General features: G+C 31.8%; 2 protein-coding genes across 5 annotated transcripts; one reads left to right on the top strand and one right to left on the bottom strand.

Moving 5' to 3' along the window:
- Positions 1–1362: 1362 nt before the first annotated feature.
- Positions 1363–6394, bottom strand: LOC124543213 (RUS family member 1). 2 transcript variants are annotated; one of them, XM_047121334.1, is made up of 10 exons: positions 6299–6394; positions 5899–6057; positions 5667–5828; positions 5412–5550; positions 5013–5170; positions 4232–4373; positions 3147–3355; positions 2644–2900; positions 2311–2503; positions 1363–1841 (listed from the first exon to the last, which is right to left on the bottom strand). In XM_047121334.1, exons 2-10 carry the CDS (start codon positions 5978–5980, stop codon positions 1531–1533), a joined length of 1653 nt encoding a protein of 550 aa, XP_046977290.1. In that variant the 5' UTR covers positions 5981–6057; positions 6299–6394; the 3' UTR covers positions 1363–1530. The 2 variants fall into 2 exon arrangements, with proteins under 2 accessions (XP_046977290.1, XP_046977289.1); XM_047121333.1 differs by having other exon boundaries at positions 6189–6390.
- Positions 6395–9110: 2716 nt separating this feature from the next.
- LOC124543300 (peptidoglycan-recognition protein LE-like) lies at positions 9111–15973 on the top strand. 3 transcript variants are annotated; one of them, XM_047121480.1, is made up of 6 exons: positions 9111–9171; positions 9622–10030; positions 10380–10544; positions 11154–11354; positions 12448–12599; positions 15244–15973. In XM_047121480.1, exons 2-6 carry the CDS (start codon positions 9652–9654, stop codon positions 15649–15651), a joined length of 1305 nt encoding a protein of 434 aa, XP_046977436.1. In that variant the 5' UTR covers positions 9111–9171; positions 9622–9651; the 3' UTR covers positions 15652–15973. The 3 variants fall into 3 exon arrangements, with proteins under 3 accessions (XP_046977436.1, XP_046977435.1, XP_046977437.1); XM_047121479.1 differs by lacking the exon at positions 9111–9171 and having other exon boundaries at positions 9225–10030; XM_047121481.1 differs by lacking the exons at positions 9111–9171; positions 11154–11354 and having other exon boundaries at positions 9231–10030.
- The last annotated feature ends 2477 nt before the right edge of the window (positions 15974–18450 follow it).

The raw sequence follows: 18450 nt of genomic DNA on the forward strand, positions 1-18450 counted from the left end.
TGAAAGTAGTAACTTCCTTAACCAACCTAAATTAAATTTCATCAATATTAATGTAATAATTAAAGAAAAATTCAATCCAAAATGGTTGAAATTAATTTATTGGGTGAATTGATTCAAAACAAGTGTTTTAATCATAATCAAATAACATTAAAAGAGAAATTTCAGAAATGACAGGGTTTATTAATAACTGTGCCCACGACCTTTTACGCGTTTAAATTTAACAAAAAAAATTTGTAGCCTAAGTTACTCATTATAACAGTTATCTGCCAGAGTAAATCCCGTCAAAATCGGTTCAGCCTTTCCAGAGATTAGCCGGAACAAACAGACAGACAAAAATTGTAATATGCATTGAGGTACACGTGCGTAAAAAAGCACATATGTAAAAAAAAGGCTCATTTTAATATTACAAACAGACGCTCCAATTTTATTATATGTATAGATGTAAACTAGGTAATCGAAAACTGATAATTAATAAGAAAACGAACCTACGACGAATATTTATATATAATAGGTACTTGAAAAGAAGAAAGCACCGATTTTGTCGCCGTGACGACCCATCAGTTCCGAACGGATTGCATTGGACGTGGAAAATGTATAGTGCTGCAAATTGGGCGGACAGCTGATCATTACTAAACCGTTAGTTAATAAAGTCAAATCTCCCATTTATGGTGACATTTAAGACAGATAATAAATATAAAATAAAATTATTTTATTAACTTTGGATAATAAGCGCGGAAAATGTTTTTAGCATCCTGTTATGAATTAAATCGGTAGTCATTTTTATTTTTAGCATTGATCATATCTTGTAATCAGAAAGGTTTTATGTTTTAAAATGATCACTTCATCAATTCAAATTTAGTTTAATTAATTAAAGTCAAACGTCGCTGCTGCAAATTAGTTCAACAGGATAGTTATTTTACAGATATTTTCCAGTATAATTTGCTCGACTCCTTATGGAGCTAATGTTCAAAATGATTCCGGAAATGTAAACTCCACAATGAAGACATCAATATCTCTACATTGTAACGTTTCTAAAAGCGTTGTCAACTGACAATTCAGCACAAAAATGATGGTAGATGCGATCCTGATATTTTCTACCTCAATTATTAACTACTCATAATGTACGAGTGTCACATTAACAACACATTGATTTTTTTCTGGGAGTTTAGTAACTATCATTTTCGATACTAATCTTGAACGGAAGGTATTGCATTACTGACAAAAATATTCTTCCAATAATTTGAATCTTATTAAACTTTGACAGATGTTGCAAATAATGCGTTCGAAACCCGGCTAAGACAATATCTTAAAACGCCTGTCGATAATCTTATCAGCTAATAATTAAGGGAAAATAAATCATGATAATATTGGAATGTATATATTTTCACAATTACAGTCAATATATAATAAACACACAACTTATCTTAATCACACCACATGAATGTCACAATCGCTCACAAACTCGTCCTATTGCAACTTGCCCTTGCGACTTTTGCGTTTTCTTGCTTTGCGTTTCGTAAAAAGTTGCTGTCAATCATCTTTCTCCGGATCCTTTTCAGCGGTGTCTTTGATATTCGTTTTAGATTTCCCTTCTTTTTTCTTCTCTACGTCGCGGAACCTGACCGATGGTTCAGGTTCTATTGTAAACATCTCGTCGTCCATTAAATCGACTAGATCATTTCCGTTTTGTTGAGAAACTTTTCTCGATTTTGCTTGTGCGCCTTGTGGATCAGTCGAATGTGCAAAGTCTATATGTTCAAATGACATTTCGTTTAAAATTGATTTTTCGCCACAGACACGCCATTCGTCTACCATTAGTAAATGCTTGCTCAAATCCCATCCTGATAAAGATAAAAATAAATATAATAAAAATAGTTAATGGAAAATTACTGCAATTATTGACTGCATAGCCTTATTTACTTATAAACACATTCCTGGTATGGTATTCATTATTTAGTCACTTACTACCGGAGCGTAGAGACTTCATGAGTGTATGAATTTGACAAAAATGTTATTATGTACGTGCCACGAGCGGTACTGGACAATATTTTGACGTAATAATTATATTATATATAATTTTAAAATAAAAGTAGTGTAAGTTACTCCTTATTAAATCAACTATCTACCAGTGAAGGTCCCATCAAAATCAATCCAGCCGTTCCAGAGATTAGCCGGAAGAAACACAAAATTTGTAAAAAAAGTGTGTCAAAAATTTGGTATATATACCATACACATGTATTATATGCAAATAGACACTCGAATTTTATTCTATCGCTTATAAACACCATTATATTATGATATGAGACAAACCAGTTTGTACGAGGCCCGATTTCACAGACTGCCATTCTTGTGCAGCAATACTGTTAACATATCGTTGTAATTCATAGGATGGTTCATAGATGAACCCACTGCGCTTGCCTGATTTTCTGCTCCATTCAACTGATTGTAACATTTTACACACTTGGGCAAATGGCTTGAGTTCTGAAGTACTGTGGAACACTGGCTACAAGTTTTGAACACAATATTAAAAAGTCCTCCAGAATAAAATAGCAATTTTACTGCAGCCTCTAAATATTTTCAATAAAAATGAGGTTAGTGGTTATGAAATAAATAATCAATAGATAAAAATTCAGTAGAACTCACCAATTTGTAATTATTTATGGCACAAGTTGTTATTGATAGTAATACAGCATGAAAATACGCGCACAATATATCATCGGTCGTTGATCCATCTTTGATAAATATATACATGATCCTATAGTTGGTGTTTGGATACAAAATGTATTTCCTCTCGTTGTATATTTCTTTAATTTCCTTTAGGTGCGATGCTTTTGAAGCCTCTTTGATTATTTGCGCCATCGAACCACCAAGTTTCATTTGAAATCCGCATATTTTTAAGTCTGAAAAAAATAATCAAATAAATATGTAATTTTATATTAAAGCATAAATCATAAAATTACTTTATATTTCATAAGAAATAAATCAAGACATATTCTATTCAATTAGGCTTTTACAAGAACTTTTGAAATGTCATTTTAAAAAGTATTTTAAGTGAAGTAGGTTCTACCGAGAAAAAAAGGGAAGGAACTTAGTAGTTACTCTTTTTCAGAATTTAAAGATAATATATATAAAATCATAAAACTCACCTAACAAGTTAGGGCCAAGCTGATAGAATATAATGGGTTCATTTCTGTTTATCTCACAAGGATTTGCAATTACCTCCTTCTTCAGGTAAGTATCGATTACTTGTATGAAACGTGGTTCGTTAAGGGTTCTCAGGCAAACTGCTCGAACCGCAAAGTAATTGAAGACAATATGCAGTATCAACATTATACTGAATATGAAAAGTGAATTGCTGTAAAAAAAATGATATATCTAAGTAGTGTTTCTAATCTTTTTTAATCATTTCTAATATTGGTTACACTTGCAAACTGTACCAATTTAATGATATATTTCAAATGACAGCAATACAGTTTTTACAATTTTTTTGTAACAAAAGTATAACACTTCGCTACATTGCCTCCACTGATGACAGGAGGGCTGGTTCGTTGCCCAGAGGATCCAATAGGGAAATGCTGCTAGCATTTTGCCACCATTCGACGGGGTCAAGATTTATACATTAGTTTTAATTCATATTTGAATACAATGCTTTTAATGTTATTAATTATTATGTTAATAAATGTAGTTTACACATACAACTTTACTACTAAACATTGTCTAGTGAATTAGTTAAACACAAATTTCTCTCCTTCTGAGACTAATTTGGCATTCAAAGAAAAATAAATTACATTTACAGGTAAAATAATCTAGCTCTATATCATAAGCTCTTAGTTATTGTATGATAACTGCAGGTGCAAAACCGAGCAGATAGTTCTCTCATATGTTAGATATGCTGGTTTTAATTGCATTGCTTGGTTTTACATTGTTAGTTCGATTTGTTTAAGAAAAAAGATTCGTGGTAAAAAGGTTAGCTTTTATTATTTAAATATCTTGAAATACTATCAAAGCTAACAAGGGACCCCAAAAGAGAAGAAGTATGGTATGCACAATGAGATCTATAGGATAAATTTGACATTTTGGTATATGTTTCTTTGTAGTGGGACATTTTATGTAGATATAAAAATAATCAAAGCAGTAAATCATTTTTTAAAGAAAAAAATCTTATTTAATTATGCTTAAACTAAAAAAGCTAATACAAAGAAAAACTTTAAGAAATAGCAGATAAGAATACCCAAAAACAGTAATGATGAAGAGAGCAGTGAAGGATGCTATAAGGTTGACTGCTGTTTCCTGGGATGAGTCTTTTGCTGATACATCGGCCATGTTTCCACGAAGCGCATGGTGCTGTGTCATTGCAGCCCTTGTTGCACCACCTTTATTGATAGTGTCAGTAATTAACTATTATAAGCTAGAAGTAGTTAGTTGGTTTTAATTTTATATTATGATAATATTTTATTGTTGTTTATTAATTGGTTTGCCTTGACATTCTCTTGTTCCATCATTCCCCCTTTGTACCATTTTCTAGCCCCTTGGGAGTATTTGCGACATATGTTGCATTTAATTACAAATCTATTACATATAATAGAATTGGAGTGTCTGTTTGTGATATTAAATTAGCCCTTTTTTACTCAAATCATATGTATGTATACATGGTACATATACCAAATTAACATTTTTTACAATTTTTGTCTGCCTGTCTGTTTGTTCCGGCTGATCTCTGGAACGGCTTGACTGATTTTGACGGGTCTTTCACTGGCAGATAACTGATATAATAAGAAGTAACTTAGGCTACAATAATATTTTTTTTTAGTTAAATTCAAACGCGTACAAGGTCGCGGATACAGCTAGTTGATATATAAAACAACACTAATAAATATATTTATTATATTGTCATATTCTGTTACTTCTTTAGTTATAAATCATTTCAACAATAATAAATTTTGATATTTTACAACTCCTACCATCAACACTTTGTTTAGTATTAAATATTTTATTTGTATAAAAAAACTCACCTGCAACTCCGACAACAGCTTTCATAACAGTACTCACACACAAAGCAAATGTAATATAATTCCGAAATAGAGGCAAAGCTATTTCAATACACATTGCGGCATCGTTAAGGGTATCAGCATATAGTCTCCACTTCTTGCTATATGCATCCAAATAAGTACTGTTAAGAGAATTTTATATTAACATTTGCAAAACCACATCTACAATTATAAAAACGATATGAATATGTATTTTATGCATTATTTTCTAGTGATAACTCTATTTTTTAATACAATAATCAAAGCTTTTGCTAGTTTAATTTGTTAGAAATTGGACAACCGTAACTGGGAATTAATAGATTTTATGTGATTTCATGCTAATGCATACATATATAATTACCATAATATGGATAGATCTCTTACCCATGACTATAGGCAAATAATATTCTTCCAACATGGCCACAGCCATCCTTGAGTACCCAAGTAACAGTAGCAGCTAGTGGCGTAGCATTTTTGTCTCCAACCCCTACACCTCGCAATACTTCCTGCGTTGCAAGTGTTCCTGTAATTTTACTCTACCTTCTAAGTCAGATATGGTTACATTCATAATACATACATAAATAATTATTTTTTTAAATACGAAAATGCATTTAATTTAAGAGTGTATTTATGGCAAACCTGAAATAGTACTGCAAAATGCTTGTGCTGTATCCCATATTTGGTATGCAATATAATCCTTGCTTACACTGTCGGGGTAGCCCTGAGGCAAAAATATCTTAGTGAATAAACTTGCCACATCATTTAATTTCTCTTCTTTGCAAACCACAACATTCAATTGATCTAAAAAAGAAGTTTGTACTGTTAATTTCTGTATTTTCATTAATTTATTTAGAAGATTTCCGTTCTTTACCGGGAGGCTTCACCAAATATCTTTCCTTAGCCGATGAACCATATTTTTCTTTGAATATAATATCTCCGTCTTGCGATTTCATATTTGCTTCTTGTATAATGTATAGTATTTTATGTCTTTAATACAGAATCATATTTTACAGCGAAGCTTGTAATAACTCTAAAAAGATATAGATAGATAATATTTAAACATTATTTCATTTATATAAACTAGGATATTGTAATACTGTGTTATGGTACTTCATTTGATTATTATTTGTCATTAATGATAATCATTACAAATTACAATACCTAATTACAATCGGGCACCGGGTGTAACGTCATAAGATATTTAGGCAAGTGTTAATTAATAGCAATTTTTTTTTTTGTTTTAGGCTAGTTTCATACTTGGTTTTATTTACCAATTTATCGTATTCTAGGCCAACTAATTTATTAAATTATAATTGAAATTCGTGAAAAACGCAGCAATTGTATACATACATACTCAAAATAGCAAATACATACTCTTTGGTTCGCAGCTCATAGGTACAGACGTATAATCGTTATTTAGTCTGTGACATCTCGCTAAGAAGTTAATTCGTACTCGTATAATATTTTTAAGCTTTACAAATTTTTAACTCTTCTTATTTTATTATACTTACTAAAAAAATTACAACTTTTCTAGTTAATCTTATTTATTATAACGTTATATTTATAAGTTGTATATATTTAAGCACTTATTAATATTAAGGTTTTAAATATAATTATGAATTAAAAATATTAAAATTCGTAAAGTAACTTTACAAATCTGATCTAAAACGAACCAGGCGAGATTATAATTTTAATAGAGCTTTATGGACCACTACTCCAAAAGTCAAGTCTTTCGACAGCAAATGGTACAAAAATGTAATTTGATATAAGAATATTTTGAAAAAGCAAAACGAGATCTAAATAAGATCTCTTTTTGCTTTAGATTTGCCGCAGCGGTACCGGCTCTTAATATTGTTTCTTGGATTTGAGACGGGGCCAACGTGTCAGCGTATGTCCTCGTTACCAGGGAACCAATGTCAATCCATCAGATCTCTTACCATAATCACGACTAATTCCTCGAGGCTCAGTAAGAGTAGGAACGTCGATGATGGTAAGAGTCATTTTTATTGTGTCATTGAGAGAACTGTGGTAGAAACTTACTTAAAGTCCTATGACCCCTAGATGGGACAGAGGGCGTCCACAGAGGTTCTCCATCTCGATCTGTCTTGAGCTTCATGCTTCATCTCGCTCCACGTCATACCGATGCTCGCCGCTTCAGCTATAACAGTGCGACGCCAGGTTTGACGAGGACGGCCACGCTTCCTCTTCCCCTGAGGATTCCAATCCAAGGCTTGCTTGGGAATGTGGTCGGGATCCCTTCGGAGTGTGTGGCCAATCCATCCCCATTTGCGGCGTTTAATATGTCGATCAATGGGGCTTTCGCGGCATTTCTCCAACAGTTCTGAGTTGGAGATGGTCTCGGGCCAGTAAATTCCGAGAATGCGGCGCAAACATCGGTTGACGAAGACCTGGATTTGGCGTAAGATGACTTTTGTGACCTTCCACGTTTCGCACCCGTAAAGCAGTACGGCTTTGACATTGGACCCGAAGATTTTGAGCTTGATCCTTCGGGCCAGCTTTCGTGACTGCCAAACAGGTCTCAACTGCGCGAAAGTAGCTCGGGCTTTGGCGATCCGTGAGGCGATGTCCTCCTCACATCCCCCCGTTTCCGACACGACGCTCCCGAGGTAAGTAAATTGGTGGACGCGTTCCACCACCTCTGTGGTGCCAATCAGCAACGTTGAGTTGTTCTTCACACCAGATCGCATTTCTTTGGTTTTCCGGGTATTTATCTTCAGTCCTGTCTTTGCTGCTTCCTGCCGTAGATCATCTAACTTTGCTTGCATGTCGGCGTGGGTGTGACTCAGCAGGCAGAGATCGTCGGCATAGTCCAAATCATCTAAGATATTGGATAATCCCCATTCTATCCCGCGGCGCCGTTTATCTGTGATGCGAAGCATTATCCCGTCAAGGACGACCAGGAAAAGAAGAGGCGATAGGAGGCAGCCTTGGCGGACACCTGCATGCACTGTAATGTCTTCCGAAATGAGGCCGTCGTGAGTAACTCTGCAGGAATATTTTCTATAAATACTCTTCAACAAGCGCACAATCTTCGGAGGCACCCCGATTTCCAGTAGACGAGACCAGATGCTTGACCACTTCAGCGTATCGAAGGCTTTTTCGAAGTCAACAAATGTAAGATAAATCTCTCTCTGCCATTCTGATTCTGACAGAGTGTTGATCTGGTCTGTACAAGAGCGATTTGACCGGAAACCAGCCTGCTCCCTGCGGAGGAGAGGATCTACAGCCTTTAGCAACCTGCCCAGGATGATCTTGCAGAAAACTTTGGCGGGGATTGAGAGCAATGTAATACCTCTCCAGTTGTCACACTCACTAAGATCTCCTTTCTTTGGTACTGTTATAATAAGACCTTTGTTCCAATCATCCGGTAGAAAAGCTTACCTGAATTCCTTTGACAAGAGAGACTAAATAAATCGAAAGAGTTCTTCTCCTTTCTACATGGGCATCTGTGCTCAGAACACAGCGGTGTTCCTAGACGGAAATCAATTGATATACGGACATTTATTACCTAACAAAAAATATTATTAATATCTCTTAATAAAGTGTGGCAGAACTCACTTCAGCAAATACTTCTCCCTTATCGCTCCACAAGTCTCTATCAAACACCTTTTTCTAGCTATCACTTTTTCGCAAAGGTACCCAAGTCGTTTGCCTATTTTGTAGACCAACTTGATCTGCGGTAACCCTTGTGATTGAATACAATCTAGTTAGCCAATTGCTGTTTAATTTTGGTGGATTTTCACTCTTCCGTCTGCTAAATCGATAAATTATATTTGTAGACGGTGGCGACGGTGGTGATGGTGGTTACAAATTTTACAAGTTCTTAACGCTCTATATGTTTTGGGAAATTTTAAACTTGAACTGCTGCTCTTAGTCTGACAAAAAGTATTTTTGGACACTGCAGAGTAGGACAAATAAGACAGGTAGACCAATAGGGGTAATCTGTAAGAAGAAACTCGAAAGTCACCGTAAAGCACGAGCGTGAAATGTCAGAAGGTAATATATGACATTGACTAATTGACTGTAACAATTATAAAATTGATATGATACACGTATCAAAATGTCCTAAGTTGGTCGTCGACAACTCGACATATCTGGGTGGGTTATGAAGCGAGTTCAATTGGTATGGGAAGATTGGCTTTTATCATATCCCCTGAGGCCTACGTTTTTTACCATTGGTCATTAATTGAATCGTATTAAACCTCGAATTCACCCCGCTAAGTTTAGGGAGGCGCATTTGACTATTCGAGTACTGACCAATACATTTTACCATCTTCATCAACCAACAATTAGTATCCTCGACTATTGATCTCAATTATGTACAAAATTAATTTAATTTACTGATGGTCTTTGTTTAATCTGCTACATACCGAATGCTTAATATGATAAAATAATATTCTGTCATACCAACAATTTTTAGTAATTACAATTATTAACGCAGCATGTGAGCATGGTCGTAGCACTACAATAATTATCTGTATCATGTATAAGTTTACAGATATAGTTCTAGATTTATTATTTCGTTGTGTAAATAAAAGCAGTCCTGTTTATTTACCATTAATACATGTTCTAGATGTAGAAAATATGAAAACGGGAAACTAAGATGGCTTTGAACTTAAATTGTTCAAATAAAAATAACATTAACTCTACAAAGGTTGCGGGAGATTTAGGTGATATACAAATAACAGAAAATAGTGACTGTGAAGATGATCACATTAATAAAATACAAAAAGTTTCACGAAACAACAAATCAACAATTCCTGCAAATTTACTTCAAAATACTGTTCCAGTATTTGGTAAAGTGACTGTTTCAAATTCAGACAATGTGCAATTTGGTAATAACACGTATTTTAATGGACCTGTTACAATAAAACAAGTGATTCATACTAAATCTGGAGTAGATAATGCAGCTTACAGTAGCACCGAAGACGAAATTGATCCTAATTCTACTAATCTTCATAATGGAAAGTTTGCTGACACCTGTAAGTTTTTCACAGGCTTAATTAAAAAGTCCTTACTTTTCTTTGTTTCTTCAGAAGAGTAGTAACAGAAATTTTCACCTTCAGAGTGAGAATTACTGTTATTTCTAGTTTTTACCTCCCAAATGTTTTGTGTAAAATTCAACTTACTTATTTGAATATTTTTTGTTACAACTTACAAGTAAATTGCAGTGACCAAGGTCATATTAAAAAAAAAAAACAAATTAGCTGACTCCATATCCAGATAGAACATAAAAGATTGGAGTAATTAATTTGTTTGATATATACATAAAAGTATAGTACAAGTAATGGAAGTATATACTATAACTATAATAGAAATTTGATATTGCAGTAATAAAGAAAGAACAGATACTACTGTGGCATAAAATCACATTCTGTGCAGTTTGTTTCACAGTAATAGGAAGTATTGTGGCAATTGTACTTGTATTACAAAATAAAAGCGAGCAACAAAGGAGAACCAACCCACAAACAGACTTTAAAACACCTGAATCTCACAGTAAGTATCTATACATTAAAAAAATTCAATATCAAAATGTTGTTATCTGGTGGATATAGTACTTAATACTTTGTGAGACAGTCAATGGCAATAGCTATTGTGCCTATTTTACTTTCTCTTATAATATTTAGCTTTATGTCAATTAGTTCCACTATCAAAAGTTGTAACTCATTTCTTCATAAACTTTGCATTCTATTACTTATGAAATTCTGGATTGTGTTAACAAAAATGTATGTTTAGGCATGAATTTATTTGGTGGCAGAGCCTTGTGTAAGTTCAAGCTCGCTTTGATAGGTGAACTATAAAACAGCAATATATTTTACTCCTGATTTTAGGGTGTACAATCCTCGTGAGTTTGAGGAAATAGTTTTTCTTTTCATTTTGAGGCTGTTACAATTAGACACAAAAAGAATGGATTGTGAATAAAACCTTTTTTCTTTGATAGTTTAAATTATTTATTTTATTATGTAAGGATGATGTTAGTTATTTACCAAGTCCCATAAAGTTGTGATGAATATTTGTTTGTAACTAACCAAAATATGTTTTCATTGTTATTAACAACTTAGGATAAGGTTTTGCATCAAATATAGACATGAATATTTATTTCAGCCGATACAACGGTGGTGGGATATTGTCATGAAAATTTTCAAGTCATTTTAATATTAGTAATTTTGTTACCTTTAATGTTGACAATTTTTTATTCATTACTAACAAAGGATGTTGTTGGTGATGGAATGATTTGCATAGTCAAGAAGAATAAAATTCACAAGAAGTGCCTGAAAAAATTTAGCATGCAATGCAATGAAAAAGGTATGATACAACTAAATGCTTTGTTCATTTAAAAGTGTAATTGTTATTTCATTTACTACTTTGATTCGTAAACTTTTTCTTGCTTCACAGCTATAATTTAGTGGAATTTGTATGCATATGTTAAAAAGAACAAAGATTTATAAACTAGAATGTCTGCTTTGTTGTTTAGTTTATTTTCTGTAATATCTGTAACAAGAGCACAATGAAATTGTGCAATGTAATTATTAACAAAACAAAATTTAATAGTAATAGAGAAAAAACTGGAGTAGCTTTGTATTTCAATATGACACTGCAGTAATGAGTTGCAGATTTGTGTGATTATTTGATGAAGTAATTATTTATTTTTAGTAATTAGTAAAAATTACTTTAGTTCTTTATAGTTTTTCTGATTTATGAGATGCAATAGCTGTTTATCCTCGCTTATTGTTATGATTAATTTAATACTGTTGTCATACCAAACAAGATCTTTTTTTATTTACCGAGTATCATTTTTTTTAATTAGCTCGCGTTTCAAGGTGTTGGTTGTCATGCGTTAGCCAAAAAAGTAGCATATGTATCCTTTCTTGTAGTTCAAGTTTGCTTAACACCAAATTTCATCATATTCGGTTCATTGGTTAGGTAGTGAAAGATCGACAGACAGACAGACAGAGCTACTTTCACATTTATAATATTGGCATAGATTGTAAACCATTTGTAAAATTAAATAATATTTTAATTGTAACAAAATTCGACAAAGGTAATCTTATATTTATGTAAATCCCCAAAGTTTGCTAAGAATATATTTGAAGTGAATAATTTAATTGAGGGACTTTTTTGATACTCGGGTCATCCCCTAATCAATGTGCCAATTTATTATTTATATGCATGTGCGTTTATTTGTTGGCTTGATATATTTTAAGCGATAAGAATATTTAAATTGCTATACAATTGGTTAAGGATATAACTATTATTAAAATACTGTTTTTTTTTGTAAAGAATTTAGTTACTCTTTCACACGGTATACTTGAAATTATATTTATATTATTAATAACCCTTTTTATCTATTGTGTAATATTTAGATCAATCAATATATTGAATGGCTACGGTCTTTCAGATGATCCACTGTTAATTGCACCCGATCATTTAAGAATTGTTTCAAGAACGGATTGGTTAGCCCAGCCTGTAGAAAAACCATTGAAGAAATTGGTTCAACCGGTGCCATGGGTTATTATTACACACACAGCTACCGAAACATGTTTGACTCAGGTGAGTTGGTAAATATGTAATGACTCTGTATGTTTGTTTTGTTCATTTCAAATATTGCTATATATACTAGGGATGAGTAAAACCTGTGTAATAGTTTTGATACTACTGCAGTCTTGATAGATTTTGTAAGCTTATCTGGGTCAATTATTCTATCTCCAAAAAGTATTTATTAGTGTTTTCTGGTTTTAAAGTTTTTATTTTAAAGTTAATTTGTGGTTATGAGACAGTTCATATTTTTAGTAAGCAATAATTATTTATGGAATTATGTCTATGGACGATGGGACATATTCGACTTTCTGATTATTATGAAAGATAAAATTGAAATAAAATTTCAATCATTGATTAAATCATTAATCATTTCAGTATAAAATCTAGAATTGTAATTATCATTTCCAGGTAAAAATGATAATTAAAATTCTAGAAAAATATTATTATTATATGTATGATAGTCTTCCTAAATAATCTTGATCAAATATTGATATACACATATCGAAAGTGTAGTTCTAATAATATATATAGTGATATTATGTAATAAAAATGACGTTCTTAATTTAAATTTCTCAATATGTTTTTGAAAAGTAACATATTATGTAAATAAATTTATGTATTTTAGGTATGTTAATGGGTCTTTTCCTATTAATATAACAGGAAAAAAAGATTATTTCAATATATTGTTCTGTGCTCGCTTCGTAGACAATATTTTTCAATTACCATGTTTGTGTGCATAACACAATAAAGAATTATATGACACGCATGAGTTTTATCACAAAATTGAAGATACGAATATATACTCTATTTATAATTGCAGTACGTTTGAGTTTTGCTTATGGTCATTGCTAAAGCGTTATTAATATTTTATTATGTTTAACGAGCCTGACTCGTTTGCTTAGAAATAAAAGATCGACGTTTTAATGTAATCGTGAATATATTTTTAGTGATCCATTATTCAGAACGTAAAGTTTATAATCAAATAGTTTAAATAAAGTCACGAAATGGACGAAATATATATTATAAACTTATTTATCGCAAATCTGGTACACTTAGAAATGAATACTTTACGATTAGTCAATTGATAAGTATATTGCTTATATAGTGCTGTTAATGTTAACATTACATTTATTTCATTCATGTTATATCAAAAGATACTTCATATAATACCTACTTAAAATTGTATCATTTGGAAACTAGATTAAAGTTACTAAATGTTTCCAAAACCAATATAGACTTTCTTAATTAATAACGGACTTAAAAAAAATAAGGAGGTTCTCATATCGACTGTTTTTTTTACCCCTCAACTTTTGACTGGGTGAACAGATTCTGATATATTTTTTTTATTTGAAAGCCAGTGCTTTCCGTGTAGTCCCAATTTAATTTTGGTCCAGACACTGGCTTTAAAAAAACAATAACTGTAATTTTAAGTACATTATATAATAATATAATATAATCGTAAATCGACTTTTAAGTACTCTAATATTTTTAACTTCATTTTGATTAGGAGTGCTCTAAAAATATTTTCATCATTGTTATTCATCGGCATTTGTCGAGTTAGATTTGAAAATATCTCCTTATCTTTTTGCGTATATAGAAAAATTGTAATGAGTAGAAAAAGTACATTGATTATTAATTTGTAAAACAATACGTAAATTTTTTTTTACTTTTTAGAGCTTATTATTTGTCTTGAAATAGTGTATTGTTTGGAGCCAGTTTTTTTTTTATAAAAATAATGTTTATTTGATTGAGCAATGTTATGCAACCATTATTAACAATGAAATAAAAGCAACTAAAAGTTTTACTAAAACTGTCAGTTATATGAGTTTATATACCCTGAAAACTTGTTTTATATTAAGTGTGACACAAATTAAAAATTGGGTTATATAAAACATTTTATATGCGTGATATAAATTTGTTCATACGGTTAATATTATCTGTGTCCAACAACAGCTTATCTCAAGTTTCCGTATAATATTCTTGAGTATTCTATAAGTATTCTCATTTCTATATTAAAAATATCATTACCCAAATTTCATACAGGGCTCTTTGTTTACACACTACCGTGTAAAGGGCACTGGATTTTGTATTGATTAAATTTTCTTATGTAGTCTATGATGATGGTGTAGCGTCAATAACGCACTACGGGACTAACGATATAAAAAATCGCAGGTTCCGTCCTGACTTAACCACCCCACCAACTTCGTTCTGAGCCGAGGCGCGATCTCATAGGAGTCACCCTCAGGATGAACTTTAAATCCGAGCTCAGCCCTCAACCTCAGGGCTGAGAACATTAGTACTCGCCCGAAAGTCCGGTGACGCTGTAAAGGCCAGTAGGGCCAACAGTAATACTTCACACAAAAAGAAAATCCTGACTCATTGGGCTATAGCGGTCCCCACTCCAAGCACAAACCTTAAGCTTAATTGGAACGGAGGAAAAGTTTAAGAGTTAATTTGATCACACAGTTTCAATTCGAATTGGATTATATACTACGTTTTATCAAGGAGGTTTCATTCACCGCAAAACTCGTGTTGATTGAAAAACACAAAAAGGCACATGGAAATTCAGCGGTGTCCTTCTTCTGAAAAGATTCACGTGTTCAAATTTAAAAGCAGCTATTCTGTATGTTTCTATAGTGTTAATTGATCATTCCAGAGTCAATGCGTTCTTCGCGTGCGTCTCATCCAGTCGTTCCACATCGAATCTCGTGGTTGGGACGACATCGGTTACAACTTCCTCGTCGGCGGCGACGGATCCATCTACTACGGCCGGGGCTGGGACTACGAGGGTGCACACACAAAGGGCTACAACAAGTACAGTATAGGAATAGCATTCATAGGTACGTTCAACAACGATCCACCATCGAGACAGCAGCTCGAAGCCTGCCAGAAGATAATCAAGCGTGGCGTTCAGTTACGAAAACTAGCCGAGGACTATAAACTCTTTGCACACAGACAATTGATGTCAACACTGAGTCCTGGCGATGAATTGTTTAATATTATAAAAAAATGGCCGAATTTCGTAAGTAATGTCACGGATTTGGAATCCTTGATACCCAACTGACACTGAAGACTGACTACCCAAAGTTATAACATCGAATGAACGTTTGTTTTAGTTAGCTGTAGTTTACTGTTATTTGTTATTTAGTTAGATGATAGTTTAGTTACCAAGTAAATTCGTTTTATGTGGATGTATAGTTTTGAGTGTGATATTAAAAAATATTTATTGGATATGAAATTTATAAACAAATATTTCGATTCGAATACGAGCCTAATTGGTTTATTTTACTCAAATTAAAAACTTGTAGTTCCTTCCTAATTGATCCTGAATTGGCTTTGAGGAATCTCAGATCAAAATGACTAATTTTTTTTTACGACGTTTTTGTTAAAAATGTATTTAAAAATATATATATAATATGAATTTTTAAGTGTTATAAAATTATAATTCGAATTTCAAAATTTGCGGCTTTATATTTCTAAAGATATCGAGGATATTAACATATTGTTTTATTTATAAATATATAAAAAAAGATATTATATTGTGTTTATTCTTAAACTGTTTTTATAATATCGTTATAAAATTTATTAGAGAAAAATTAAAAGAACTCAAATTTGATCTTATTATGACAGATTTTTAATAGACTAAAATTATATTTGAATTTATTGATATGAAGTCTTTTATACTCTTGAATTTTGATTGTGATATGATCGTTTTGAATGTGTTTTGATTTGCTATAGACTATGCCATTTAATTTTAAGTCTTATATTCAATTATGTAAGAACTAAATTCAATAAATAGGATGATATATTTTTGAGACAAGGTATATGGTAATAATAAGGGTGATATGGTATTAAATATGTATGTATGTAAAAAGTCCAATTTATATTTAAAATTATTTTATTACTCTTTAAGTATTTTTTAACAAACTATAAAATATATATAAATTTTAATGTATTATTTCGTTATTATTATTTATGTAAAGGTGTTTGTTTGAATTTATGTAAATGTGATGTGCTTATGTAATTTTCTTGGAACAGCTTTCTTAAATAAGTTGTGTATTATGTATATATTTGCTTAATTATATCAATCATTTGAAATAATACGTCTGTAATTGTATTGCTTTCATGTTTACTTACGGATTTATCATTGGTATTGCTCTTAATACATGTATGTCAAATGAACAAATTAAATATGGCGACTGACCTGTGACATTAAAATGTAATGTAATAATATTTTAACACGTGAGCCTTTGAATTTTTCACTGATATTGTTTTATCGTCAAAAGTCTACAGTCGGTTCAGAAAGAAATAAATGAAAAGTGACAAGAGCTAGTGAGATTGTTTGCGAATCAGTCACTTTGCTTCTGCTAATAAAAGTGTAGCTCCACCAATTACCGCTGGTAATCAGCACCTGTCATAAATCTGTAGACGCTGTAAAGCTATAGATAGCTATAAACTATTTTCTATATATGTATTTCTCATACAACATAATTATACTAATCTACTTATTATAGTATTTTTCAATGGAAGTAGGAAAAAAGGAAAACTAACCTAGACTTACACTTAACAACTTATTTCCATTATTTTACTTTCGATAAAAGTTTCGTACGACGTTCATAACGTCATTTGTTTGCGAATTCATAGCGAATATTATAGACTAATCAGAATAAATTATTTTTCGATTCATAAAGAATACCATAGATTTGAAGATCGAATACAATGATACTATATCCATTCAAGGTCAAACAATTGGAGCAAATTCTGTTTATGTGTATTGTACTCCTTCAGCGATTGGAATATCTTTAAATTTGAATACGTAGACCAATTTGGTTAATCTTATTTCTTAAAATAATTTACCATCTGGATAGTATATTTGAGTGATTGAAATAATCAGTCAAATATTAACATTTCTTTATAACAATTATTCGTAACACTTAGTAGTAAAATTAATAATTCTCAATAAAGTTTTGGGTCCAATAAACGTCCTTAGGAATAGTAGAACATATGCTAGTCTAAATTTACTTATTATTGTTACCATAACAAAAAATCACGATGATGATTTACTGTCGCAAATAATTTTACCAAAATTAAGATCAGAATATAAAATAAAATAGCAAAATTCACAGTATGAATAAGTCGCAATGTCACTGCGCATGCGTTATTTACACGTGCCTCGGATTGCATGCATCTAGTTCTAAAAGTTCAGTAAGTAGGTCGGATCGATATGACAATGAAAACCGCGAGTGAATCATAGTCTGGCTTCAATTTAAATATATAATTAAGAATTATCTAGTATGCGATCATGATTGAATATATTTTCTTTTAATAAGTTAGCGAAACTAACTTTATCCACAAGGAAATGTCGTATTATAGAACTTTTAGCAAAGTTACGTGTTTTATTTCGGGATCTAAGCGCCATCTAGTGTTGTGAGTTCCTCTCCTTTTGGAAGGAAAGAGAAGAAATGAGACGTATTGTGAATGAGTAGTTTTCTCATGTCTCATGGTTAATAGACTAACAATGCAGTTTAAACTAGTTGGCTCGTATGATTTACGACCGGCCTCGTAGAAATAGATTAGTACTTATTGTTTTTATTGGTAATCTATTCGGCAAGTAAATGGTTATTTTAATGGAGTACCAGGTATAATTTTTTCGTTATGAAACCTATTCTCTAAATATTGTTTTAATAAATATATATTCGAATGTCATAATTGTGATGTTATATATTTGAACATTATAATATAATAAAAATATATATAAAAATGATGGCTGATTTAAAGAAGGTATATATCTTTTGCTTGAAATAATTTTTGATCGATTGTCGATTTGATTGGTCACCAAATTAAAAGTGCTTTGCATTCAATG

The sequence above is a fragment of the Vanessa cardui genome, chromosome Z (genome assembly GCF_905220365.1).
Source record: "Vanessa cardui chromosome Z, ilVanCard2.1, whole genome shotgun sequence".
NCBI lineage: Eukaryota > Metazoa > Arthropoda > Insecta > Lepidoptera > Nymphalidae > Vanessa > Vanessa cardui.

Excerpts from the sequence above, each read along its gene's own strand:
- LOC124543213 (XM_047121334.1), bottom strand. The coding sequence starts at position 5,980 with ATGAAATCGCAAGACGGAGATATTATATTCAAAGAAAAATATGGTTCA. Across the intron at positions 5,171-5,411 it reads TTATTTGCCTATAGTCATGG|TACTTATTTGGATGCATATA; the intron begins GTAAGAGATCTA and ends TTCTCTTAACAG. Across the intron at positions 2,901-3,146 it reads GCTTGGCCCTAACTTGTTAG|ACTTAAAAATATGCGGATTT; the intron begins GTGAGTTTTATG and ends TATTTTTTTCAG.
- LOC124543300 (XM_047121480.1), top strand. The coding sequence starts at position 9,652 with ATGGCTTTGAACTTAAATTGTTCAAATAAAAATAACATTAACTCTACA. Across the intron at positions 10,545-11,153 it reads TAAAACACCTGAATCTCACA|CCGATACAACGGTGGTGGGA; the intron begins GTAAGTATCTAT and ends TATTTATTTCAG. Across the intron at positions 11,355-12,447 it reads CATGCAATGCAATGAAAAAG|ATGATCCACTGTTAATTGCA; the intron begins GTATGATACAAC and ends ACGGTCTTTCAG.